This window comes from Staurois parvus, unplaced genomic scaffold, assembly GCF_062004578.1.
Source record: "Staurois parvus isolate SC_StPar_1 unplaced genomic scaffold, SC_StPar_1.0 ptg000468l, whole genome shotgun sequence".
In the NCBI taxonomy this organism is placed as follows: Eukaryota; Metazoa; Chordata; class Amphibia; order Anura; family Ranidae; genus Staurois; species Staurois parvus.
Window position 1 is genome coordinate 7,975,001 of NW_028318264.1, and position 27,047 is coordinate 8,002,047.

The following is a 27,047-nucleotide window of genomic DNA, read 5'->3' on the forward strand; positions in this document are numbered from 1 at the left end:
TATATATATATATATATATATATTTATTTATTTTTATTTTTATTTTTTTTATTTTTTTTATTTTTTTATTATTAACCACTTACCCGCTGCCCCTTTACAGATGTACTGCTACAAGGCGGCTACATTTTGATGCATATTATGTCTCTGAAATATTAAAAATGAAGGCACAGTCGCAGTTTAGAAACTACCCTTCAAATTTGAGGTGGCTAGAGTGGAGTTTCAATGAATGCCAATGGGCGGCATGAGTTGCAAACAAATGGTCATATTCTGAAAACTATCAGGACTATGGCTTAGCCGTGAACATTTTTAGTGGCAGCAGGGATAGCTGAACGTTTTGATATAAGATTTGTGTAGGTGGGCTTGAAAATGAGGGAGTGATGGCAGTTTAGAAATCATGTCCTGATTTTTCAGCTCACACTCTAGCTTTTGTCAGCTCACACTCTAGTTGTGAACATTCCTCCATTCATTCCTATGGGACCAATTTCACCACAAAAATGCCGATATTTCGTGAACCATATAGGGAAACGTTCCACAAAGTAATAGCACACCAATCGGGAACAATCCGCACGTTTCGGTATATTACTGTCTATGTAGTGTAAAAACTGTGGGAGGAGTTAGGGTGGTAAATTTGGCTATAATAAGAATATATATGTGAGATAACAGTAAGTGGTCTTGCCATGCAAGAACACTTAATTACAGGTTTGCCGCTGCATTTAATGGTGCTAGTTCAGATATTATATTATAAACCTCTGGGCATATTGTTTGCACTATATAAAGATGCACATTTGGCTGCAATTACATCTTCAAGTCTGTTTAAATAAGTCTCTATGAAATGCTTTGTGATTCTAATACTGCACTCAGAGTGCGCCCTTTAGAGTTCCTTTTTCCAGACATAATAGCTTAGCGGGAGATGGCCTGCCCTCATTTCCCCTCCAGCACACAGCCATCAAGTCATAGCCTTAGCTCTGTGTATTTTTCTATGAGCCTGTGTAAAGGGGAGTGTCCCTTTCCTTCAGATATCAGGGATCTCTGTGCTGTAGCTCTGCTGTGTTTGTGAGACGTCAGATCCGCAGCCCCTGCTGTTAGAGCTAAGAAAAAATACTTTGATCTGTGTGTAATTGGAACGAACTACAGCAAAAGTGGGTGCAAATAAACAGGTACAACTTATGTAAGATGATTTGTTTTACCTCTGTTTATCACTTGAGGTTAGTCACTTCACTGGGTATATGTAGGGGTTTACAACCACTTTAGGTTCTTCAGAGTTAGCATAGGTCACTTGGTGGTGTGGTGGTTTGACACTACACTAAGACAAAGGCACAACCTGTGACAATACCTGTGCATATTACAAATGCATTCACTTTCAATTATTGTCCCTTGCAGTCTCTAGCTCTGCTGAAGCAAAATTTTAGAGCTGAAGATTCTTCTATTAATAGCTGCTGACCTGCTTCTCTGTATCACAGCAGACCCCCAGGTCTGGCCATTTACCTGCAGTGACCATTTTCAGACTCTGTATTCATATTGGACACTCATATTCGGATATACAGTTGTGTCCAAAATTATTCAACCCCCACTGAAATTGAGTGTTTTGGCCAGTTTGACATTGCTTTTGATCATTCAGTCATCTTGCTTACATTTACATTAAAGAGGCACTTGTAGGTCAGACAAATATAACATAACAGTTATAATGAAATAACCACAAATGTCTTTTCTGTGCTCACAGCATTATCAGTTTTATTCAACCCCCAAGTGACATTCAATCTTAGTACTTAGTACAGCATCCTTTTACAGTTATAACAGCTTTTAAACGTGAAGCATAGCTTGACACAAGTGTCTTGCAGCGATCTACGGGTATCTTCGCCCATTCTTCATGGGCAAAGGCCTCCAGTTCAGTCACATTCTTAGGCTTGCGCACTGCAACTGCTTTCTTTAAGTCCCACCAGAGGTTCTCAATCGGATTTAAGTCTGGTGACTGCGATGGCCACTCCAAAATGTTCCAGCCTTTCCTCTGCAACCATGCTCTAGTGGACTTGGAGGTATGCTTGGGATCATTGTCCTGTTGAAAGGTCCAACGTCTCCCAAGCCTCAGGTGTGTGACGGACTGCATCACGTTTCCATCCAATATCTCCTGGTACTGAAGAGAATTCATGGTACCTTGCACACGCTGAAGCTTCCCTGTACCTGCAGAAGCAAAACAGCCCCAAAGCATGATTGACCCTCCACCATGCTTCACAGTAGGCAAGGTGTTCTTTTCATCATAGGCCTTGTTCTTCCTCCTCCAAACATAGCGTTGATCCATGGGCCCAAACAGTTCTAATTTTGTTTCATCAGTCCACAGAACACTATCCCACAACTTTTGTGGTTTGTCCACATGGCTTTTGGCATACTGCAGTCGACTCTTCTTATTCTTTGGAGACAGCAAGGGGGTACGCCTGGGAGTTCTGGCACGGAGGCCTTCATTACGCAGTGTGCGTCTTATTGTCTGGGCTGAAACTTCTGTACCCACATCTGACAAATCTTTTCTCAGTTCCTCAGCAGTCACACGGGGACTTCTCTCCACTCTACGCTTCAGGTAGCGCACAGCAGTCGAAGTCAGCATCTTCTTTCTGCCACGACCAGGTAGCGTTTCAACAGTGCCCTTTGCCTTGAATTTGCGAATGATGCTTCCTAAGGTGTCTCTTGGTATGTTTAACATCTTTGCAATCTTCTTATAGCCATTGCCCTTCCTGTGAAGAGAAATCACCTCTTCTCTTGTCTTCCTGGACCATTCTCTTGCCTTCACCATGTTTGTAACCACACCAGTAAATGTCTAGAAGGAGCTGAGTATCACAGTCATTTTAAAGCTGCCTAATTGGTGCTTATTATGCTTGATTGCTGCTCGGTGACATCCACAGGTGTTTTCAATACCTGATGGAAAGCACCTGTATGAACCTCTGTTCTTCAGAGTGGTAGTCTTTAAGGGGTTGAATAATTGTGGCAATGAAGAAACCACATAAGAACCATTTACTACTGTATTACATAAACAATTGATGTCATTTTAGTTGCATTTGGGTAGTTACAACGTCCTTGTAGGATTTGATTCTGAATACAATTCCAAATGTACACTATAGTCCCTAAACCCCTTTACAGCATTGGGGGTTGAATAATTTTGGACACAACTGTACACTGAACTATCACCCTGCTCTCAATGTATCATGCTGAACTGCTGGATCTCAGATAGTCAACGGAGCTGCTTCACATCAGCGCAGTGTTATAGCAGACCCCTGGATTGCAGATATTCACTGAGGATTCTCCTCCTTGGTGATAAGCTGTTTACAGAGGTCTCTGCTATGTCTTCTAAGGGCCTATAAGCACTGGAAAGGTTATTTTTAACTCCTTTTTGCCCAATTTACATTGGAACATTTTGTTAAATATTGCGTTCAATTTTTACTGCTGTTCCCACTATCTTCACCAACCTTTTTTTTTTTCCAAAAAGCAAGTACTGTGAGCCTTTTCCTCTCTGTACGGTTTCCTGAGGGAACCTCTTCTTTGTGCATGCTTACCAGAATTGGGCAGGGTTTTCAATAGTAATTATGTATTGTAGCCCTGTGGGCTTTACAGTTTTGTTTTCCTTCACACATCCCCCTCCCATCCCTAGCAAGAAACTGCTCCAAGAGAACCTCTGCCTGTTCTGTGGACACAACAACTTGTGAGACTGCACCACTAGGAGTTTTTTGGCGATTGCATATAGTGATCCGCATAACTGAGTCCACTCAAACAGATTTGGCAGAAAACCTTTACTTTCCCTTCAGAATCAACATTTTCTATGGGACACTATACTACAAAATACTCCAACAAATCTTGTTTGCAATTAATGGCCTGCATTTGTAGATTTGCACACACAAAAAAGTATTTATCCCTAACAAATTCATTCAAGACCATGTTGCAAAAATGAATACACCCCAATGAAAGTCTTAGGAGCAAAGCAAAATTTTAGACAAAATCCTAATTACCAAGAATTCAGCTACAGGTGAGTCTAATTCATTAAACAGATGTCCAGCAGACAGTTGATTATAAAAGGGCGTAATAAAGAAAACCAATTCCCATTTCATGCTGTCAGCAATGGCACCACATGGAAGAGAAATATCCTGAGAAAAAGAGAAGAGGCCTGAGAAAGAAAATAATTTCTTTGCACAAGAAAGGTGAAGGCTACAAGAAGATCAGCAAAGCTTTACTTATTAGAATACTGTAGCAAACGTGATACAAAAATGTAACAAAGATGGAAATGCAACCATCTCACAGAGATGTACAGGCCATCCACGGAAGTTAACACCTCGACATGAGCGTGTTCTGATGAAAAGGGTTGAAGAAAATCACTATGCAAGTTCACTGCAGTTAGGTAAAGAAGTAGAAAGCCAAACTGGGGTGATTGTTTCCGTGACACAATACGGCGTACACTGCAGAGTAATGGTATACATGGGTGTCATCCACGAAGGAAGCCTCTCATAAAGCCCATGCACAAAAAAGCCTGCCTAGAATTTGCCAGGGCCCATGCTGAAAAAGACTACTGGGATTCTGTACTCTGGAGTGATGAGACCAAGCTAAATGTTTTTGGAACTGATTGCTTCAAAACTGTATGGTGTTGCAAAGGTGGTGGCAGTGTCCTCCTGTGGGGCTGCATTTCATTGATGATATCATGAATTCACAGATCTACTGCTCTATATTGAAAGAAGATGCTACCATCACTCCGTGCCCTTGGTCTTCGTGCACTTTTCCAACATGACAATGATCCAAAACACACATCTAAGGCCACTGTTGCATTTCTGAAGAAGAACAGGGAGAAGGTAATTAAGTGGCCAAGTATGTCTCCTGATCTGAACCCAGTCAAACGCCTATGGGGAATTCTGAAGAGACAAGTTGGGCATCACTCTCTATCCAGCATCCAGGCTATAAAAGAGGTCGTTCTTGAAGAATGGAAAAGGATAGATGTTGCAATATGTCGCCAACTTGTTCATTCCATGCCTAGAAGACTTGAAGAAATCTTCAGTTTTACTCAAATTAGTTGATGCCAAAAGGAATACACCCCACAACAAAAACGACTACATCTAGTATTTTGTATGACCTCCATGATTTGTAAAATCATGGAGGTCATACAAAATACTAGATGTAGTCGTTGTTGTGGGGTGTATTCCTTTTGGCATCAACTAATTTGAGTAAAACTGAAGATTTTGCATTCTAGGTTATACTATTAACCTTACTTTCATGTAATGAGCTAAAAAATGTTCTATAAAACTCAGTTTTGTCAAAATTTTGGAAACTGTTCTTGTGTTCATTGAGATATTGATTAAACTCTTACTTTTCAAAAGGGATGTACTCATTTATGCTGAGCACTGTATATCTGTAAGGTACACTTGGACAAACCTGGCAGCTTAATACCTCCCCAATGGCAGAAGGGCGACATTCATGTTTCATCCCTCTGCTACCGCAAGAGTTCAGGTGGAAAGCTTGTGGCCAGCTTTATTTGTGGCAAATCTAAAGGAATACAATTTGTATCAGTATATCTGGCACCAGAAAGAGTCCAGGCTACCATGCTGTTCAAGCGCACCTGTGCAGCCTGTTCTGCATTTTTTGTGACCTTTGCATCCTCAAGTTTAGTCATGTCAAACTGAGTCACGTCAGAGCCTTCTTTGTGCAACTCAACGTGCTGCCTCTCATTTGTGTGGTTGCAGATAATATTTTTGATTGCCAGCAATTGCCTTCCCTTTCCCTCTGAAGAGTTTCCTATTGCAATTGACTAGGGTGCTAGACTAGGTCTCAGCATCATGCCAGGGCTTTGAGCGGTCCAGGAAATTCTCTTATTCCCCAGAATTTCACTTACCTACTTAATCTCCTGAAGGTTTTACCCCCATGACCTCATAACCAGGGCCTTTTTTGCTATTGAGCACAGTGCTACTGTGCTACTTTAACTGGCATTTGTGCAGTCATGCAACACACTTAACCTGCAGAAGTTTTTTTCACCCATGACCTCATGACCAGGGCCTTTTTTGCTATCCAGCACTGTGCTACTTTAACTGGCATTTGTGCAGTCAGGCAGCACTATACACACATTATATTTGTATTTTTTTCACAGAAATAGAACTTTCTTTTGGTGGTATTTGATTATTACTAGATTTTTTATTATATAAATGAAAAAAGACAGAAAATTTAAAAAAAATATGTATTTTCTACTTTGTTATAAAACATATCCAATAAAAACATCAAATAGTCAAATTTCTTCATGAATTTAGACTAAAATGTATCCTGCTACATGTCTTTGATTTAAAAAAAATCCCATTATATTAATTGGTTTGTGTGAAAGTTTTAGCATCTACAAAATTGGTTTGTGTGTGTCTATGTGTAATATACATATAAAATATATAGACATGGGGTAGTTGGCTGTCATGGTAGATGTGGTGTTTTAGTGAGTCCATGGCAGAGAGAACTATTTTTATGGGCTTGGTAGCCCATTTTTATTTAAAAGAAGGCAAACATTCACAAATTAAGGATTTCCCGTGCTTCTCCAAGCAACACATCATCACATTTAGTTTTACTACTTGTCTCCCTGCTACACATAAAAATGCATGACGACAAGTCCATATCAGTCCTCAATCTTGCTGGGGGTTCAGCATTAACCCATGGATCCCCACTACACAGCAAGTCTTTTTTTGGAAGCAGATCTCCTCACTGGCCTTGCCACCACTTCACCAGCATTAAACACATACTTAGTCTGTCTCACACATGTAACAGGAACAGTTTTACCATTCCAGTTGGGGTTGTACTCTTCAGTTGAGGGCATTGTCCCTTCTCTGCTGTGCTATCACAGGCTAAGGCCCTCACATGGTCACCGGACAACATTGCGGCCACCTTGGACTCTCCAACAACTCCTACAGGCAAAACAGATTCCCTGTTGCCAGGGGTAACGGCAGACCCAAACACATGGTCATACCCCTTGCATGATGCTGGATACTGTGCCCTCTTTCCTGGGCTGAGTAATTCACATATGTAGCAGTAAGATGGAACCACCATTTTTTTTGTGCTCTGTGCCACCCCCTGCAGGCGGAACAAACTTCTCCATGGTTGCCAGGGATGACAATAGATCCTTTTGCAAAAACATCTTCCCTGAAAATTTGAGCCACATCGCCACTGTAGCTCTTCCTTCCTGCACCCAAACTTTCTCCTGTTGCCTTTGGGAGACCCCATTCTCCCCGCAGAAATTTTCCACCACTCTTTGGACTGGACTGCTTCTAGGTGTCTGTCATAGTCATCTCGGTCATGACCCATCAATCGGTGCACCCATTGGTACTCTTCTGTCAAAAACAGGTGCACCAATTCAGCCCAGTGGCCTGTTTGCCACCCTCTGTAGGAAACAATCATCGCAAACTCATCCAAAAAGTCCAGAACGTGTTCAAAAGGCAAAATAGACTGTATAAAGTCAGCAAAACAGATTTCCCCTTTGTTGCCATGGGCAACCGCTCCCATCAGTTTCTCCTTGCTTTCTTTTTCCACTTGCTCTAATGCAGCCAAATGCCTCTTGAACCAGTCCACAGCAGACTCACGCAGTGGCATACTCTCCTGCCTTGGCAAACTCCTTTCAGGCAAGTATGGGGCTTGTCCTGATGGTAACAACCCCTCCAATCAAAGAGCTCTGTCTCTCATTTCAGCAAACCTTGCTTCCTTTTTTATACTTTGAGCACCCCATCTCAGTAGTCAGGCACAAAACAACTTTTTTGCAGTTTTTTTTAGCAGATCAAGAAAATGTTGGCGTATTGTCTCTTTAAGACTTGCAAGACAATACACTTCTCCATGCAGACATCACTGCAATTACATCAGCTGCTGCACACAGCAACTTATAACACTGTTCACAGCAGAACCTTTTCCTTTCCTTCACAGGTACACCACCTGCAGCACACAATGTCTGGCTTCACTTCCACAAATAGCCAACGGTTCCTGACATGGACTCACTGTTGGAGCGAAGACCTGGCTTCCACCATCAGTTTTCACACCAAATCCTCCACCATATGTGACATGGGGTAGTTGGCTCTCATGATAGATATATTGTTTTAGTGAGTTCACAGCAGACAGAAACTATTAAAGGGCTTGGTAGCACACTTTTTTTTTTTTTTTTAAGAAGGCTAAAGTTCACAAATGAATGATTTCCGATGCAGGGGATCTTCTCCAACTTGAACAGAAATTCATACACTGGAAAATGCTGAGCCACCTGCCTCATAAGCTCACTCAGCTTCACTTGCAGTACCTTACCTGGTACTTGGCTCTCAAGCCTTTAGATACATTGCCTTGCTGTAAGGCATACCACTGGCCTAGAGATGGGGTTCTCCTGACATCCTGATAGGAGCTGACCTGACTGTTGGAACTGAGCCCTCTGTCTCTTAGCTTCTGGCTGGGTCCTTTGACCCTTCGAGACCTTCTGTCTCCCCCACTGAGAGCAGATTCCAACTGGGAGCCCTGAGCTGTTCTCAGACCCGAATATATAGTGACACCTCACAGCTGTGTACTCCAGATCTAGCAAAACCTGGACACAGGATTGAATTTTCCGATCCAGAACTGCAGTAACCAGAGAGAGCCCGCACACACCTGTGCCATTAGTGTGCTTGCCTCTTACAAAATCTGGCGTAAACTGTCTAATCACACAGTGGCATGGCCTCACACTGCCACAATAAACACACACATATATATATATGTGTGTGTGTGTATGTATATACAGTGTGTGTATGTATGTATGTATATATATATATATATATATATATATATACATGCAGGATTCTACACAGCTATGACGTTATACTAGTAATGGCGGTGATCAGTGACTCATAGTGGGACTGTAATAGTGTGGCTGCCAATCTGGTGCTAATAGACCCTCACTCGAAGGTACACTGACATAGCGACGCTAATACAGTGATCAGATATACTGTACACTGTCACAGTATTAATGATGCTGGCTGGGAGGGGGCTAACTTTAAGGGTTAACTGTGTGCCTACCAACTGTAATATGTGCTGTTTTTACCAAGAGATCTGGCTGTTTTTTCTCTCTGCATAGCCAGATCACTGATCTGCGTACAGGGCCCTGTGTGTTTGAAAACACAGGACTTTGTGCTGTGATTGGCTGCATCCAGTTAGCATGTCTCAGCCATAAATCATTGGCTGTGATCTGGTGACAAAATTGTGCTGTAGCCAGAGACAGGCTTAGCAGGCAGTACGCTGAACCCGGAAGAGGCTGGGTCCATATACATGTATGAGCATTTAATCCTAGTGGCTAATTAGCTGTTGGATGGTTTTTGCAAGCAGCGGGAGGGGATGTAAACAAATCCTTGGGGGTTTGAAAAAAGCATTGGATTTTACAGATCTTGGTATGATCTGAAGCTTTGAAGGGCAGAGGAGAGATCTGGGGTTTAATAGAACCCAGATTTCTCAGTAAAGAGGACCTGTCACTGCCTAATGCTATCATAGGGGATATTTCCCTATGATAGTGTAAAAAAAATATTTAAGGTGCCCCCATCCCCGTGTTCGCATGCAAAGGCAAATGCACACATTTGGTCCCATGTTGACACATAAACAGCAGTCGCACCACACGTGAGGCATCACGAGAACTTCAGATCAACGGCAGTAATTCTAGCACCAGACCTGTGTACAGTGATAACCTGTAAAGGCTTTTAAAGCATTGGCAATAATAATATTTGCGTAGTTTGTCACAGTTGCATGGGCGCGCGCAGTTTTAAAACATCACGTTTGGTAGCTATTTAAGCGGCATTACATCATCTTTTATATTTTACCAAACAATTGGGTATTATATTTTGTTTTTTTGCATTAACCAGTTCCCGCCCGGCCAATAGCACAAAGGTGGCCGGGCGAGCAGCTCGTCCCTCCAGGTGGACGCCATATGGTGTCCCTTCAGGCATGCCTAGTTTGCCTGCCCGCAGGGCCACTCTGCGGCACGATCTGTCACCGGCCGTGTACCTTGGACACGGCCGATGACAGATCTGTGTATCGACCACATTTCCAGTACCAATCATTTCCATGACCAATCACAGCAGGTCACATGACAGTTGTATACAATGGATGGCTTCCTTTCATGCCACCCATTGTATTCTAGTGTGTCCAGCTGTGAATGGTCACAGCGATCACATGCACAAGCTGGGCTAATCACAGCCCAGCTGTGTCATGTGATTAGCCATGGCCAAATCACAGCTAAGCACAAAAAAAAAACCCTGAATGAATCGATGTCATTCAGGTAAATGCTTGCTTATAGCAAAGTAATTCTTTGCTATAAGCAAATTGTGTAAAAAAAAAAAAAAATACTCTTCTCTTCCTAAAGTAGTACAATGTTGCTATGGTAACATTATGCTACTTTGGTCATAGTGAAATATGAAAAAACAAATCTTAAAAAAAGAGAAGAAAATTTAATAAAAAATGTAAACTAATAAAAACAAAAATTATAATTTTTTTTTTTCATACTGTCACTAGTCAGTGTCCCTGATCACCGCCATGCCAGTTATATGATGACGCTGTACTGCACTGGTGACAGTATGTAAAAAAAAAAATTGTGAAAATCATTTTTTAAATTTTTTTTAATTTTCCGGAAAATTATGACAAAAAAAGTACAACTTCAAAAAACTCGCCATGCCTCTTATGAAATACGTTGGACTGTCTACTTTGCAAAAAAGGGTCATTTGGGGGATATCTGTACTATCCTGACATTCTTGGACCTCAAAAAATTAGATTGCCCGTCAGTACTTCAGGATTGATCAATATTCAGATATATACCATAGTTTGTGAACTCTATAACTTTCCTACAAACTAACAAATACATCCTAATTTGGGCTATTTTCACCAAAGACATGTAGCAGAATACATCTCGGCCTAAATTTATGAAGAACAATTATTTATTTGCAAACTTTTATAACAGAAACAAAGAAAAATGTGTTTGTTTTTTCAAAATTTTCGGTCTTTTTTTGTTAATTTAGCAAAAAATAAAATCCCCAGTGTTGCTTAAATACCACCAAAAGAAAGCTCTAGTTGTGTGAAGAAAATTATAAAATTTTAGTTTGAGTGACAATTGCGTGGCCATACGACACTGTAACCAAAGTGTGAGAGCGCTGAAACCTGAAAAATGGCCTGGGCAGGAAGGGGGTAAAAGTGCCCGGTATGGAAGCGGTTAAAACTCGTTAAACCTTTCCCAAAAAATTACGTTTGAAAAAACTTTGCACAGATATTGTGTGACATTAAAAATTGCAGCACCAATCATTTTATTCTCTAGCACCTCTATATATATATATATATATATATATATATATATATATATATATATATATATACAGTGGGGCAAAAAAGTATTTATTCAGCCACCAATTGTGCAAGTTCTCCCACTTAAAAAGATGAGAGAGGCCTGTAATTGGCATCATAGGTAGACCTCAACTATGAGAGACAAAATGAGAAAAAAAATCCAGACGATCACATTGGCTGATTTGGAAAGCATTTATTTGCAAATTATGGTGGAAAATAAGTATTTGGTCAATATCAAAAGTTAATCTCAATACTTTGTTATATATCCTTTGTTGGCAATGACAGAAGTCAAATGTTTCCTGTAAGTCTTCACAAGGTTGGCACACACTGTTGCTGGTATGTTGGCCCATTCCTTCATGCAGATCTGCTGTAGAGCAGTGATGTTTTGGGGCTGTCGCTGGGCAACACGGACTTAAACTCCCTCCAAAGGTTTTCTATGGGGTTGAGATCTGGAGACTGGCTAGGCCACTCCAGGACCTTGAAATGCTTCTTACGAAGCCACTCCTTCATTGCCCGGGAGGTATGTTTGGGATCATTGTCATGTTGGAAGACCCAGCCACGTTTCGTCTTCAATGCCCTTGCTGATGGAAGGAGGTTTGCACTCAAAATCTCACGATACATGGCCCCATTCATTCTGTCCTGTACATGGATCAGTCGCCCTGGTCCCTTTGCGGAGAAACAGCCCCAAAGCATGATGTTGCCATCCCCATGCTTCACAGTAGGTATGGTGTTCTTTGGATGCAACTCAGCATTCTCTCTCCTCCAAACACAACGAGTTGTGTTTCTACCAAACAGTTCTATTTTGGTGTCATCTGACCATATGACATTCTCCCAATCCTCTTCTGGATCATCCAAATGCTCTCTAGCAAACTTCAGACGGGCCCAAACATGTACTGGCTTAAGCAGCGGGACATGTCTGGCAATGCAGGATCTGAGTCCCTGGCAGCATAGTGTGTTACTGATGGTAGCCTTTGTTACGTTGGTCCCAGCTCTCTGCAGGTCATTCACTCGGTCCCCCCGTGTGGTCCTGGGATTTTTGCTCACTGTTCTTGTGATCATTTTGACCCCACGGGGTGAGATCTTGCGTGGAGCCCCAGATCGAGGGAGATTATCAGTGGTCTTGTATGTCTTCCATTTTCAAATTATTGCTCCCACAGTTGATTTATTCACACCAAGCTGCTTGCCTATTGCAGATTCAGTCTTCCCAGCCTGGTGCAGGTCTACAATTTTGTTTCTGGTGTCCTTCGACAGCTCTTTGGTCTTCCCCATAATGGAGTTTGGAGTGTGACACTTTGAGGTTGTGGACAGGTGTCTTTTATACTGATAACAAGTTCAAACAGGTGCCATTGATACAGGTAATGAGTGCAGGACAGAGGAGCCTCTTAAAGAAAAAGGTACAGGTCTGTGAGAGCCAGAAATCTTGCTTGTTTGTAGGTGACCAAATACTTATTTTCCACCATAATTTGCAAATAAATTCTTTCCAAATCAGCCAATGTGATTGTCTGGATTTTTTTTCTCATTTTGTCTCTCAGTTGAGGTCTACCTATGATGCCAATTACAGGCCTCTCTCATCTTTTTAAGTGGGACTTGCACAATTGGTGGCTGACTAAATACTTTTTTGCCCCACTGTGTATATATATATATATATATATATATATATATATATATATATATATATATATATATATATATAATTTTCTAAATTAGTTTTCCAGCAAAAAAAAAAGATTATTACATGGAGAGAAGTGTCAGAATAGGCTTGGGGGCAATTTCAAGTTGTTAAAGCATGTTGCCTTGCCTGCATCACTAAGAGCCTTGACCACTGTGCACAGTTCAAAAGATAGATCCTCTCATCATTTAGAAGCTATAGACAGGCTGATTTTGGTAGTTCTGTAGAATCTTAAGGAGAGTGGGAAGAAAGGCCTAACATCCAGAAATTATTTGACTTGGTAAAGAAGTGGATGGCACCAACAATGAATGAACCCATCTGTATAATGGTCTGGGACTTTTTTTGCCAACTAGGTTTTCCAGGCAGTGAAAGATTGAGAGTGAGCACTTCATCAGAACCTGTTATCTGATGGGTTTCCCCGACTTTAAATCACCATAAATGATCAGTTGGTGCAAACAGCCTTATCTGAGCCAGTTTGTCTATAATGTCTCTTGACACAGAACAAGTGGTAGCCCCTGCATCAGCTTGGCAACAGTGGTATTTTGGAGGGTTATTTGGCTAGAATATTGGTCTGCAGACCAGACAGCTAAAAGATCCCTGGTCCAGCCCTGTTTTTACAGGAGAAAGGCTTTTCGAGGCATCTATGGGCACTATCACCAGGCATACCACTGGAGAGAACATGCAGTGGATATAAAAATTCTACACACCCCTGTTAAAATGTCAGGTTTCTGTGATGTAAAAAATGAGACAGAAATAATTTCAGAACGTTTTCCACTTTTAATGTGACCTATAAACTGTACAACTCAATTGAAAAACAAACTGAATTCTTGGGGGTTGCATAAGTGTGCACACCCTCTTATAACTGGGGATGTAGCTGCGTTCAGAATAAAGCAACTGCATTCAAAATTATGTTAAATAGGAGTCAATACACACCTGTCATTTAAAGTGCCTCTGATTAACTCCAAATAAAGTTCAGCTGTATTAGTAGGTCTTGCCTTACATTTTCTTAGTCGCATTCTACAGCAAAAGCCATGGTCCGCAGAGAGCTTCCAAAGCATAAAAGGGATCTCATTGGTAAAAGGTATCAGTCAGGATAAGGGTACAAAAGAATTTCCAAGGCATTAGATACACCATGGAGCTGCAGGAATATCTGGCAAGTACTGGCTGTGTGGTCCATACGACAACAATCTCCTGTATTCTTCATATGTCTGGGCTATGGGGTAGAGTGGCAAGACGGAAGCCTTTTCTTAAGAAGAAAAACATCCAAGCCCGGCTAAATTTTGCAAAAACACATCTGAAGTCTCCCAAAAGCATGTGGGAAAATGTGTTATGGTCTGATGAAACCAAGATTGAACTTTTTGACCATAATTCCTAAAGATATGTTTGGCACAAAAACAACACTGCACACCCCAAAAGAACACCATGCCCACAGTGAAGCATGGCGGTGGCAGCATCATGCTTTGGGGCTGTTTTTCTTCAGCTGGAACTGGGGTCTTCGTCAAGGTAGAGGGAATTATGAACAGTTCAAAATACCAGTCAATATTGGCACAAAACCTTCAGGCTTCTGCTAGAAAACTAAACATGAAGAGGAACTTCATCTTTCAGCATGACCCAAAGCATACATCCAGATCAACAAAGCAATGGCTTCACCAGAAGAAGATTAAAATTTTGGAATGGCCCAGCCAGAGCCCAGACCTGAATACGATTTGAAAATCTGTGGGTTGATCTGAAGAGGGCTGCGCACAGGAGATGCCCCCGCAATCTGACAGATTTGGAGTGCGTTTGCAAGGAAAAGTGGGCAAATATTGCCAAGTCAAGATGTGCCATGCTGATAGACTCCTACCCAAAAAGACTGAATGCTGTAATAAAATCAAAAGGTGCTTCTATACAAAGTATTAGTTTAAGGGTGTGCACACTTATGCAACCATGTTAATTTTAGTTTTTTTATTTTTACTTCCCTCCACCTAAAAGATTTCAGTTTGTTGTTCAATTGAGTTGTACAGTTTATAGGTTACATTAAAGGGGGAAAAAGTTCTGAAATTATTTATTTTTCTCAATTTGTTACATTACAGAAACCTGACATTTTAAGAGGGGTGTGTAGACTTTTTATATCCACTGTACATCTTCCCAAAAATCTTAATACCAGTCTTCTGCCCTAAAGGGCACACCTTCCTTTAATTTGTGCAAGCAATGTTATTTCTGCCAGGAGGATTCTTCTGATCCTCTGCCAGATTCAAGCCTCAGTCCACATAGAGACCAGCCTGGGTGGCTAAGCAGTGAGTCTTCTGACAAACTTGCATGAAGGTCCACCACTGCCATGTACAATGGAGTGGGGGAAAGACTGCTGATGTTCACCAATTTCTGATTCCACAACATTTTTCATGCCACAGTAATGAAAGTGGTATTGAAAGGACACAAGATAGTTTCTGTCATACCTCTCTTTTTTTTTTTGCCTTTGAAGACAGTTCAGGTTCTAGTTGCCTAGTGAGTGATAGCTCCCAATCAGGAACTTAGAAAAGGTTTTTATTCATACCTGTTCAGAGTACATGAAAATAGGGATTAGTCAGACCTTTTCTTAACTCAAGGTGCTTAATGACTTAATCTATCACTATAACTTCTAAAGGTAATTTGTTTAACCTTTTCACTACCAATTCAATACGGACCCTACAGCACTGCTTTCAGCTGACCAAGTCCATACGCACTTCAGTGACCATGAACTTATATCAGAACTGTTCAACAGACTCTGCTGAACAAACCAATAGTCTTGATCAATGATGACAAAACACTGATCAGAGGTATTGAACAAAAATGTGGCAACACCCGCCACTGCTGCCACCTCTGACATTCCTCAGCCGCTTCACCCTGCCATGGATGAAATGGCACCCCCTGCTGCCTCTCTAGTTCACCCTACCCTCCTGCATCAGTCCTCACAGCACCAATACCCCCCTCCACCAATCCCACCAGCATCTATTGATGGTGGCTTCCCTGAAGCTGCCAGCTTCCCTCCGTGCTCTCCTGCCAGCTTTAGATGCTGCAGTGGAGCCACCACAAAATACAATATAGAAATCCACCACTCGGGAGGCTGTTCCAACACCCCCTTCTCGAGTCGTTTCACCACTCACCCAATGCTGGGCACCCCCTCTGTACTGTGCTGCTAGCCATCTCTCCCTTTTCCCCCTGTCGCCAGTTGCAGTCTCTGCTGGGGCAAACCAAAGCTGTCAGGATGGAGAGCAGTGTGTGGGGAAGGGGAGGGGGTTGGTAAACATGTGTTTACCAGCTCCATTCCTTTCCTTGAATGCACATAGTGAGCAATCCCTACTGATTGCTCCTGTGCCCATTCATCACTGGTAATAGTAAACATTGTTTCGTGAATGAATAGGAGTCTGTATATAGACTCCTATTCATCCAAGTATAGTGCAGCTCAGGCTGCAGAGAAAGGGAAGGTCTTCAGTCCTTTTCACTGTGTCAAAAAATGGACATCTGGGGTCTGTTTAGACCTCTCCTATCCCACCAGAGACCCCCCCCCCCCCAAAAAAAGAAAATTGTAAAAAAATAAAATAAAAACAGACAAATGTAGTAAGGCCTTGTTCACACAGAGCATACTACAGCATACACCCCTGCAAGGCCTTGTTTACCTGCACAGGGAAGTATAGGTGTTCTGTGCATCCCTGTGCCTGCAGTCCCATTGATGTAATTTAGGATGTGGTTTCTGCACAAACATAACCGTTGCTTCCAAATTGACATCCATTTGGATCTGGGTGCATGACAGCGCTGAGCAAACCCTTTGGCGCTATATAAATACTGTATAATAATAATAATGTCCCTGAGCTCACACTGCGTTCAGTTTGTTTGTGCACCCACGCGGTTGTCCATTGCATGGGTATGCACGGAACACCTGGGCATACCCATGTGGGTTAACACAGCCCTCCATGGACATACACTTTAGTACACCCATGTGAACGAGGCCCAGGAATTTTGTAAGTTATGTTGTTTGTCCACTAATAATGATTTTAGTGGGGTTTGGGGTTTTTTTTTGTGAAAATAGCTATTTGCTAAACATTTGTGCAGCTATTGTGCCTAAAAAATAAGCACTTTTTTTTATTCTATAGGTCACGTGCTTTTAGAAAATGTATGGTTAAAGGGGTCTCTTACAAATTCTGAAAGCTATATGTGAAAAATGATAACCTTTTTAGAGTAAATTGTTTTTATTTACAGTTTTGCGCACATTTCGTTTTCACCATTTCATTAAAAGGCTTAATTTAAAATTTTAAAATATTTGTTATGCAATTGTTATACAATACAGTTTTAGCTGTTATATTTAGTAGGGATTTAGCAAGAATTTTTTTAAGTTTTGACATGCATGTAGCCACTATAATTTTAGTGTATTTTTAATGAAAATAGCAAATTGCTAAACTATTGCAGGGTCTAAAAAAAAGTTTTTTTTTATTCTACAGGTCATTTACTTTCCGAAAATGTATGGTTTGTGGGGTCTTTTCCAAACCGAAAGCTGTAAGGAAAACATTTTTAAAAAATGGAAAAACTTCAAAAATGGTCTGGCCACCTGAGTTTAAAAGTGAAGCGCAGGGCCTGGCAGCAGAAGTATTAAAGTGGCTTCCCTGCAACAAGCACAATTCATGACCTAGGTGGATATCCTTGGATATCCATTGTGCTTATCTTTCTGTTTTCTTGCATAAACAATATGTGCACATTGCAGAAAACGGTCAACACTTATATATTGTGGTATTACCCTTCCTGCTAGCCAAAGCTTCCACGGTTATTAGGAGCATTTTAGTCCCCAACAATGTTGGCAAAGCTGAGAACCAAAAGTACTGTATATTGCCTTTCTCGATGATCTATCAAGGCTGCAATGACTTGCAGAGCAGTTTGCAGTTCATCCTACATTCTCTTTGAAGGTTTGGGGGGGGATTTCATTTCATCAGAAATCCTTCTTGGTGTAGCATCTGAAGTAGAAGAGAATACAGTGCAATACCACAGTGGTAGCGTATATTGCCGATCAAGAAGGAACAAGAAATAAAGCATCAGCGCAAGAGATGGATTACTTCTACTGCTGAGAGAAATGCCATGTCCTTTTGGTGGTTTACACATTTGGAGTGTAAAACTGGCAGGCAGACTTTTGAGTTGGCAGTGCATCAACACTCTAGCATACACATCAGATGTTCTGATCACCCCATGGTCACCATAATCTCTGACTTGTTAAAGTCAGAAGGGATTCCCTTCATTTTAAAAGTTCCGGACTTCCAAAAGACCCTATTACTCTGAACTAGTTCTTCAGGTTGCATGTGCTCGTGACCTCTGGTTCCAACGTGACTTCTGTTCGGTCAGATCTTCTGTCCTAGGATCTCATCCTCTATCCTGTTTTTCTCTGGCTTTAACTGTTATGCTATTGTAGTCCAGGGAGTAAAAATGAGCAGTCTGTCAGAGGAGACAATTACCATCTTGCTCTGTGCTTGTAAGCATTCTCTCCCGATGTATCGCTGAAACTAGAAAGCGATTATAGATGGTATGAGGCTTTCGGTCTTTATCCCAGGATCGTTTCTGCCGCTCAGTTTTTCAGTTTTCTCCAGTTTGTCATGGAGCCATCCTATTTGCCTAGAGCCATGTCCACCTGTAATGTTAGAGAGGACATGGTCTTACCACCCTTTTTGTCCATATCTCATCAATCTGTCCATTGCTCTTCACTTTTTTGATATGATGTGGTCTTTCTGGGTTTCTCTTGCTTCCCTTAGTTTTGTCATCCCAAAACAGTCTATGCATAGGATATAGCTCTGTCATCTCCTGCTGGATTCATTATATAATTTTGTAGACTTGTACATTTTAAAAAGGACAGGTGCCCTGTCCCTGCTCTTTAATCCAGAATAATAAGCTCATTTATGGCCCTTCAGCACCGGGCATCTGTTTTGCTATGCAACAACCTGGTCCTTAATCCACATGTTCATCAAAATTATTCTTATGGATGTTGCAGCATTGTTTGATGCCTGTTTCGAACACAAGATTCTACAGGTGAAGATGTGTTTTGGTCACACCAGGATCTTTAAGGGTTGCCTTTGTAAAAATTTTCCACCTCTCACTTGTGGATTGCTTTTTGGAATCTCCTTTTATGAATGCTGGAAAATGAAGGTACTTGCCATAAAATACTTTCCTCTGGTAGCTAATCTGTTTGTTTACAAAACTGTAGTTTTGCTTCACTACTCAATTTATATTATATTGTATTTTTCACTGTGTGGCACTATGTTTTATCACATTCAAATAGCTTAAATCTTGTGGATTGCACTTTTTTGGGAAAATTAGCGTAACAATTTTTGCCTTACGATTTTGTATTATGTTATATCTAACATAGTGTGTGCAGCTTTTTTTTTCCATTTCCCATACCTAGAATGGATTTTTTCTTTTACTATGGTGTATGCATTACTGCTAGATTTGCCTATGATTTTTCCTAGTGTCTAACCACCTAGAGGTAGGAGTTGTAATCAGGTGTTTCCCCAAGGAACTGTATTTCAATCTTTTACACCAATCTTTTCCTATGTGCTGTCTCACTATTCATCTTCACAGATCTAACACCCATTTTATACTTTGCCAGACCAGCTCTTGAATTCCCCACAAACACTTAGACTAATGTTTATCCGGGTCTAAGGAAGTCCCATGCACACAGGCATATAAATTCATGCTGCATTCTTTCTGCCAGAACTTGAAAGGCAAAATGCCTCTGTTGTTGTGTATGTACATACTTTCACAAGTATATGGTGTTGAGCGTAAATGCATTCTGCTGGCCAAAATATTGATTTATTCTGGTCATTGGAATAGATTTATGCTCATATAGTACGTGTGCACATGCTTTGTGCATGTACGTGTGCAAGCTCCTCTATAAACTCAGATTTGTTGATTTTTCTTTTTTATAGGCCTCTGAATAGTGCTTTTAAAATGCTGATCTAAACACATGACATGCATGGCCCATATGTATGAGGCCTTAGACCAGCAGAAATGCTTGTAGTGAGTGAAATAGTTATTTGGCTAAAATAAAGTGGTGGTACACTTGTGAAGTTGAACATGGCTGTGAGATTAATTTTATTCTCTCAATAAACTACTCTAGAAAAGGATTTTATACTAAATACACAAATCCCTTCAAGCATGCCCAGATTTGTGCTTTTCACTAACCTGTTTGGTTTTGCTTTCATGGTGTAACTTTTGTGTGGAATTATACTAACTCATAAGTTGGACCATCCAGGTACACTTGTATTTATACTACATTTGCTTGAAACCCCTTGACTACACACAGGTGATCTCCTTTTCACTAATTATGTGACTTTGGAAAATAATGGTTTGTACCAGTAGTAATTAAGCGGTGTCATATGAAAGGGGGCATATATGTTTGAAATCTGTGCTATCCATTGTAATTAATTGTATATCATTTTGCAGCAATGTTTACACTTTAAAAAAAAGATCTTTTTTTCTGTTGATCAATGATTGAAAAAAAAAAAATATATATATATATATATATATATATTAGAAATAAAAAAAGAAATCCAAATATGTTAAAAAAATAAAAACATCAGTATGAATGAAAAAAAAAATGATCCAAATTATTAGAAAATATTGTTCCACGTCAGATTCATCCAGTGCAAGTTTACCAGAGGAAAAAGCAATAGGAGCCCTCGCCTGTTGAATATTAGATCTATTGTCCATAAAAAAACAATAGCAAGTAAGGTAATGTAAACTGGGATTTTTCATTGAGAAATATTGACCTGTTTTCATATAATGATTTAGCTGGAGACAAAGAGTTCTGAAATGGGTTTCACATAGTAATATATTTCTTTTTTTTTTTTTTTGCAGAAATTAACATTAGTCCATGTAAACAGCAACCAGTGTCTGGACAAAGCAGCAGAAGAAGACAGTCAAGTCCCCAGCATTAGAGACTGCAATGGCAGCCGCTCTCAGCAGTGGCTCTTGCGTAACGTCACTCTGCCAGAAAACTTTTAAAATATCTTTGGCAAACACAATGGAAAAATTAATACAATTTAACAAAATGAATTGACTGCGCTACCTCTGCACATGTGAATTGCACATCCTTGTGTGTCCAGAGAAGGAGACTGTTTTCTGCACCTGTAAGTACAGACCAGGAGCACATATCAGCGCAAGACTAGCTCTTGGTTTTTTAGTAGCTGCAGAACTGCCCACCTCTATGAGGATGTAAAATGGTATACTTTGTGTCAGAACTGTGCACATTGAAGTTTACAAGAAGGAAACATTTCCCTCATCAAGGAATTATCTAAGAGAACTTATCCAGTGCAAACTATTTAGGCATTGGTCCCCAGGAGAACTGCATATCGGTACAGTCCGCTTGCACATCTGTACCACACACATGAATCAGAAGGTGTATGCCAAGCAACTGTGACCTTCTGTGGACTGTGTATCAGTCATCATCTTCAGAGTAAAGAATGTACAAGATGAACAACTGCAATTCCAAATAACATCTCACATTGTTTTTATGTGTGATAAACAGGGTTCAACGGATAAGATAAACACATATATCAAAAGTACAATTTGTAATAAAATATCAGATTTATATGTAGATTTTTTTTTTTTTTTACCTTTGGTGCAACAATAACCAATAAAAAAAATCTTATTTCAGTTGTGTTCTAGTAAAGGAAAGAATCTATTTTTCATGATTGGAATTATGTTAATTTTTAAAGGAGAGATGCCGAGATGTGGGTAGGGAACTTTTTTCAATGTTTGTTTTTCTTTTTAAATTTTTTGTTTTTCTTTCTGTTTTTGGGGTACTGACCAAGGTCCATAATGATGTCTGTTCACCTTGCCTTCTAAAATGCAGGATTAATAATAACCATGCAACATAAGTGTTGTGTCATCTAATGTATTGAGTCTCTGTTTTTCTGAAGAGTTTAGAAAGAAGAAAGAATTTCCACAATCAAATGATAAAAGCAGTTTTAAAGTGACTGATTGTAATGCCGAGGATTCATACTACTGTACATTTTTTTTTACACAGCAATAAATCTAGTTTGTTCTAGCCAACACAGTGTTGTTGTTCAATAAAAACAAAATGAGGGGATTGCTTGAGAGACTTTTTTCACCTGAAACATTGTTCTTTAAGAATTTCTGAACAAATTTGTATTGCATATGGAAAATGAAGTGAAAGATATTTACTGATGTGTACGCATATTGAAAGGCACACCCCTAGGTGTGCATTAATATCTCCAGCTTTCAGAATGGATTGCAAAAGAATTTAAATGGGAAATTACCATTCGTTTTTAGGAAGTACTCCTAGAACTACCAAACAAATGCATAAGATTCACTCAAACTATACATTTGAATTAGAAATGTTTTTTTTATTTAGATTTCAGATGTATCCTCAGTAGTGGCTATCAGCTATCAGACATTGCGTTTGGCATACTTGCTCAATAAATTTTGCAGGAATATGTGGTATAGGATAAGGATTCTATAGAGCTTGTTTTCCACTGAAGTTGCAAAGCTCTGTCCATAAGCTTGCAGTGGTAAAATAAGCAGTTAATTGATTTTATATATATTTCTGGCCATCTATTTACAAATGTAAATAGAAACTATAAACAAAAAAGCTTTTCTCTTACGTTCATTGACAGACACAGCTGATTCTTCCTTATCCATGACCAAACAGGGTTTTTTAGCCCCACCTACAGGAGTAGGGCTCTTGGCAGAAAAAATAACTAGGTACCTCCTATGGGCAGTTTTCTCCGGGCATAAAATTCCCTCTCTGCTAAAGACCTCCAGTCAGTGTCTTCAGGAGTACGTATGTAATGTTATGCTGGGACTTGTGGTCCCATAGCCTTTTTATTTTCTCCCTGGGATTTTTATTTTTTCCTGTGGAGATCTTCAATCAACAAACGGGCTGAGCAGCAAGTCTGTGCAAACTGCTAGCTCAGCTCTCCTTCAGCCGCGACATGCCCCATCCTGGACCAGGGCCAAGTATGGGTTCCGTGCGGTGGCCTGCCATTATGCGGGTGCGGCCCTGTGCGTTGCATGTACCCCTTTCATACCTGCTCTCTGTGTTTGTCCTTACTGGTTCCCTGTAGTTTGCCGGTCAGTCCATCTGGATATCCCTGGGCTGGAGGAGCACTGGCAGCTCAGAGTGGTGGTGCTTGGAGTGTCTCTTTTGGGGTCTGAGGGCTGACAGCGCACCTCTATGTAGCTCTGGTCAGCCAGCAGCCATGTTTTTGGAGACATGGCTGCCATTTTCCTAGTGATTTTAGAGACTGCTTGTGCCCAAGTGTCTATCTAGCCTATGAGAGCTGGGTAAGGGAGGTCCTGAACATCTATTTTTGTGTAGCCTGCGGAGGAGGATATCTTTGTTGTTCCTGTAAATCTGAGGGTGTGGGGGCGGTCCCTGGGACTCCTGGCACGCACCTCTGTGTGGGACACAACCTACAGGACACATGGTAGACTCTGGCAGCTCCTGGTGGACTGGTGGTGAGTCCTCCCTGGGGGTTCCTTCTGTCTCTGTTGGGCTAGCCTGGGGGTGTTCTTTCGTGCCCTGGTACCATGTGGGGTCCCTTATTGCAGCGCTGCCTACCTGAGTGTGAGGTCCCTATGGAGTCTCCGAGACCAGCTTCTCCTCTGGAGCCAATCCCGGAAGTGGTGTGCTGTCGGCCCTCCTGGAGTTGTCCTTCTTCTGCATGGCGGCAGAATGCAGATGCAAGGCCAGCAAGAAGCGCCCCTGCCGTCGCCCTCACCGCTACTGGTTCCACATTTGCTGTGGATCCAGACAATGTATCCCCTGATTGCTTGGATGGGGAGGATGGGTCCTCTGCCTCTGTAGCAGCACAGGAGAAGGCATAGTCGCCTCCCTCATTTACTCTGTTAGACGCAGGGGTTTCTGATGTGGTGCCTGTCCCTTTTGGGGCTGGAGTTTCTAAGGTTTTTTCTTACCCCGCTTTTTTGACAAATTTCTCTAATAAGTCTGGGGTCATCCAAAGTGTATGTTTGTACCTCCAAAGGACTTTGCGGTAGAATTCGATTATAATGGGGCAGACAGATCAGACAGGGGTCAGTCCTTATTGGTGTGTGGAATGGGGAAAAATGGGGGAGGTCTATGGCAGGTGATAAGCAGGTTCCCATGTTACAAACAATCATTGGAATTGGTACCGTTTGTACGAAATAAAAAACATGCAATATATGTGTGCAAAAGATGTCAATGAATCAAAGTGTTTGTTCACCAATGACAAAAGTCAGCCAGGCAAAATAGGTGAGTTGGAAGCTTTGGTGCACAAAGAGAACTATGATTTAATTGTTATTGCTTGGCTTCATTCTTTGCATGACCCATTAATATTCCTGGCTATGTGGTGTCTGCCTCTATGTGAGGAGTGATCTCAAAGCGAGTGTGAAAGAGGACCTAGTTGATGGAGAGTGTGATGAGACTGAAGCATTATGGGTGGAACTGGACATCGGGGTGTGTACTACAAAGGTAATCGATGGAGTTTTTTTTTATATGCCACCCAGTGTTAATGAGGAGGTGGAGACTTGGCTTCTTGCACAGTTTGAAACTGAAACTACCCAGAAATTAACTGGAGTAATGGCACTGCAGGAACAGTTTAAAGGGCACAAATGGGGGCGCATGCGCGGCCAGCTCCCATATGGACGTGTAGTGACAGACGCTCTGTCCAGCCGCCAGAGCGATCGCGGCTCACTCAGACCCCAGGGATTATAAACCCCACAGTGACCTACATAAGAAGTGCCCGAACCTCACCAGCTATGCCCCGGAGGAGGAAAGCCCTGGGACAGCCGGGGAAATTAATGCAATTCCCTGCCATCACAGCAGGGATCCAAGATGGCGCCAGCAGCAGCTCCATGAGGGACAGCAGACAGGAGAGGGACTACTCAGCCCAGCAGAGAGATCCCAGGCTGCAGTATCCACTATATCCAGGGGACCCTGGTGAGTTGTCTCCCCCTCTGTCCCCCACCACAAGTAGCCCGGCCAAGTCTAGACCCTGAACAACAACAGCCTGCTCATCAGGCCCTCAGCCATCTAGCACCTCAGATAAACACAGACCTCCCAGTCCTAGAGGCATTCCCTGCAGCAGACCAACCCTTAACCGAGATATGCATGAAAAATATGCTCTTATCGCTCAGACAGACCCTACATAACGATTTATCATCATCACTACTACAAATCACCACCGTGGTCCAACAAGAACACAGACTACAACATATTGAATCCAAAATGGGTGACATCATTACAGCGCATAATGATTTGATTGATGCACATACAGATCACACGTCTGACATCGAACAAATCAATCTGAAACTAGCTGATCTAGAAGATCAATCAAGACGTAACAATATCAAGTTCAGGGGTATCCCTGAAAGTGTCACTAATGAGGCATTGCTTCCCTATATACAACAATATATGAAACTCCTCGTTCCATCTCTCTCCGACCTTGAGCTTGCTATAGTCCGAGCCCACCGGCTACCTAAACCCTCATTCCTGTCGGCATCCATCCCAAGAGATGTCCTGGCCCGGATTCACTTTTATCACATAAAAGAAAAAATTATGTCGGCGGCCAGAAACACATCTGCACTCCCACCATCACATGTAAATATCCGGTTATTCGCAGACCTCTCAAAGACCACGCTACTTAACCGCAAAAAGATGATTACCATTACTAAAGCCTTAAGAAACCACGGCATAGCATATCAGTGGGGATTCCCCACAAAACCGTAAGACAACACAGTAGAGTTTTTACAATCAAATACCTTGAAGCGGGCCTAGACCTACTCAAAGCTTGGAATATAATCCCTGTGGACGCACAACAATCCACACCTACTAATCTCCAGAATATGGAGGTTGAATAATCCTATTGCAACACACCTCTGCTACACTACCAATATACCCCTCAAAGTTGTTATCCCACCTCACCAATCTCTGGCGATCGGCCATGTTCAGAAAGTTTTATGTTTCAAAGATATGTTTGGCATGACCTTCTTCACGGTCAAAGCCTGTTCAAACCCCCCATATCTGGAGTAGCAAGTCAAGCTACTCCGACCACTTGCATTTTATGCAAGTTTTTTTTTACCTCCTTCCACCTTCCTTACCACCTCCCTCCTCGGCACCACCAGTCGTCCAATATTGCCTAAATATTTACCTGACTTTGATGAACTTTCGTGAAATTCCCACCTTAAACCCAAGACCGAACTTAAACTGCTTCAACAATACTGACGGATTTTCCCCTCACACGGATGCACTCGCACAACCTCGCATTTTCTCAAGAATCATCTCAAATATTCTGCTCAGCACTCAAAGACCCACACTATGATCAACATCACATCTCTCAATGTTCGTGGCTTAAACTCTCCATTCAAAAGATTGATGCTCCAAAAAGAAACTAGAAATTACAGGCCGACATTCTTTTTGTACAAGAATCCCATTTCGCTACAAACGACCCCCAAACTTCACCTCAACCGTTTCTCACACATTTTCATGGCTACTAACCTCAAGAAAAAAAGCGGTGTCATTACAGCTATAAAGGACTCTATCCAGTTCTGATTCATCTCAGACACCACTGACCCTCAAGGTCGTTATCACATCCTAATTTGCCAACTAAATGACATTCTCTACACTTTAGTAAATGTCTATGGTCCCAACAAAAACCAGATGAAATTCTACAACAAGCTATACAACACCACCTCTTCTCTAAAACAAGGCAGACTCATTATTGGGAGAGACTTCAATAATATTGGCAATCTGCATATAGACTCGTCCTTCAACAAAAGATCACCTAAACAAGCCTTCAACCAATTCCTGCACAACCATGACCTCTACAACATCTGAAGATGCCAGCACAACGAGAGAGACTACACCTATTACTCTCCTTCCCACCTTTCATATTCCAGAATCGATTTTTTCCTCACAGACAAATGGACACTGCAACACATAATATCGTCCAAAATTGGTACAATAACCTGGTCAGATCATGCTCCAATCAACATAACATTAGATGACAATCAACGCTCAGCAATCCCGCCCATCTGCAGACTAAACTCTACAATTTTGAACACCAGAAAC

At 41.4% G+C, this 27,047-nt stretch overlaps 1 protein-coding gene across 2 annotated transcripts in view; it reads left to right on the top strand.

Annotated features, from left to right (window-relative positions):
- The window catches only part of GALNT1 (polypeptide N-acetylgalactosaminyltransferase 1), a 234,267-nt gene extending 212,240 nt beyond the window's left edge, over positions 1-22,027 (top strand). For both annotated transcript variants that reach the window (XM_089689075.1, XM_089689074.1), the window contains one exon: positions 20,831-22,027. In XM_089689075.1, the coding sequence (XP_089545201.1) occupies positions 20,831-20,977 (147 nt within the window). In that variant the 3' untranslated portion in view covers positions 20,978-22,027. The remainder of the gene's footprint in view (positions 1-20,830) is intronic.
- The last annotated feature ends 5,020 nt before the right edge of the window (positions 22,028-27,047 follow it).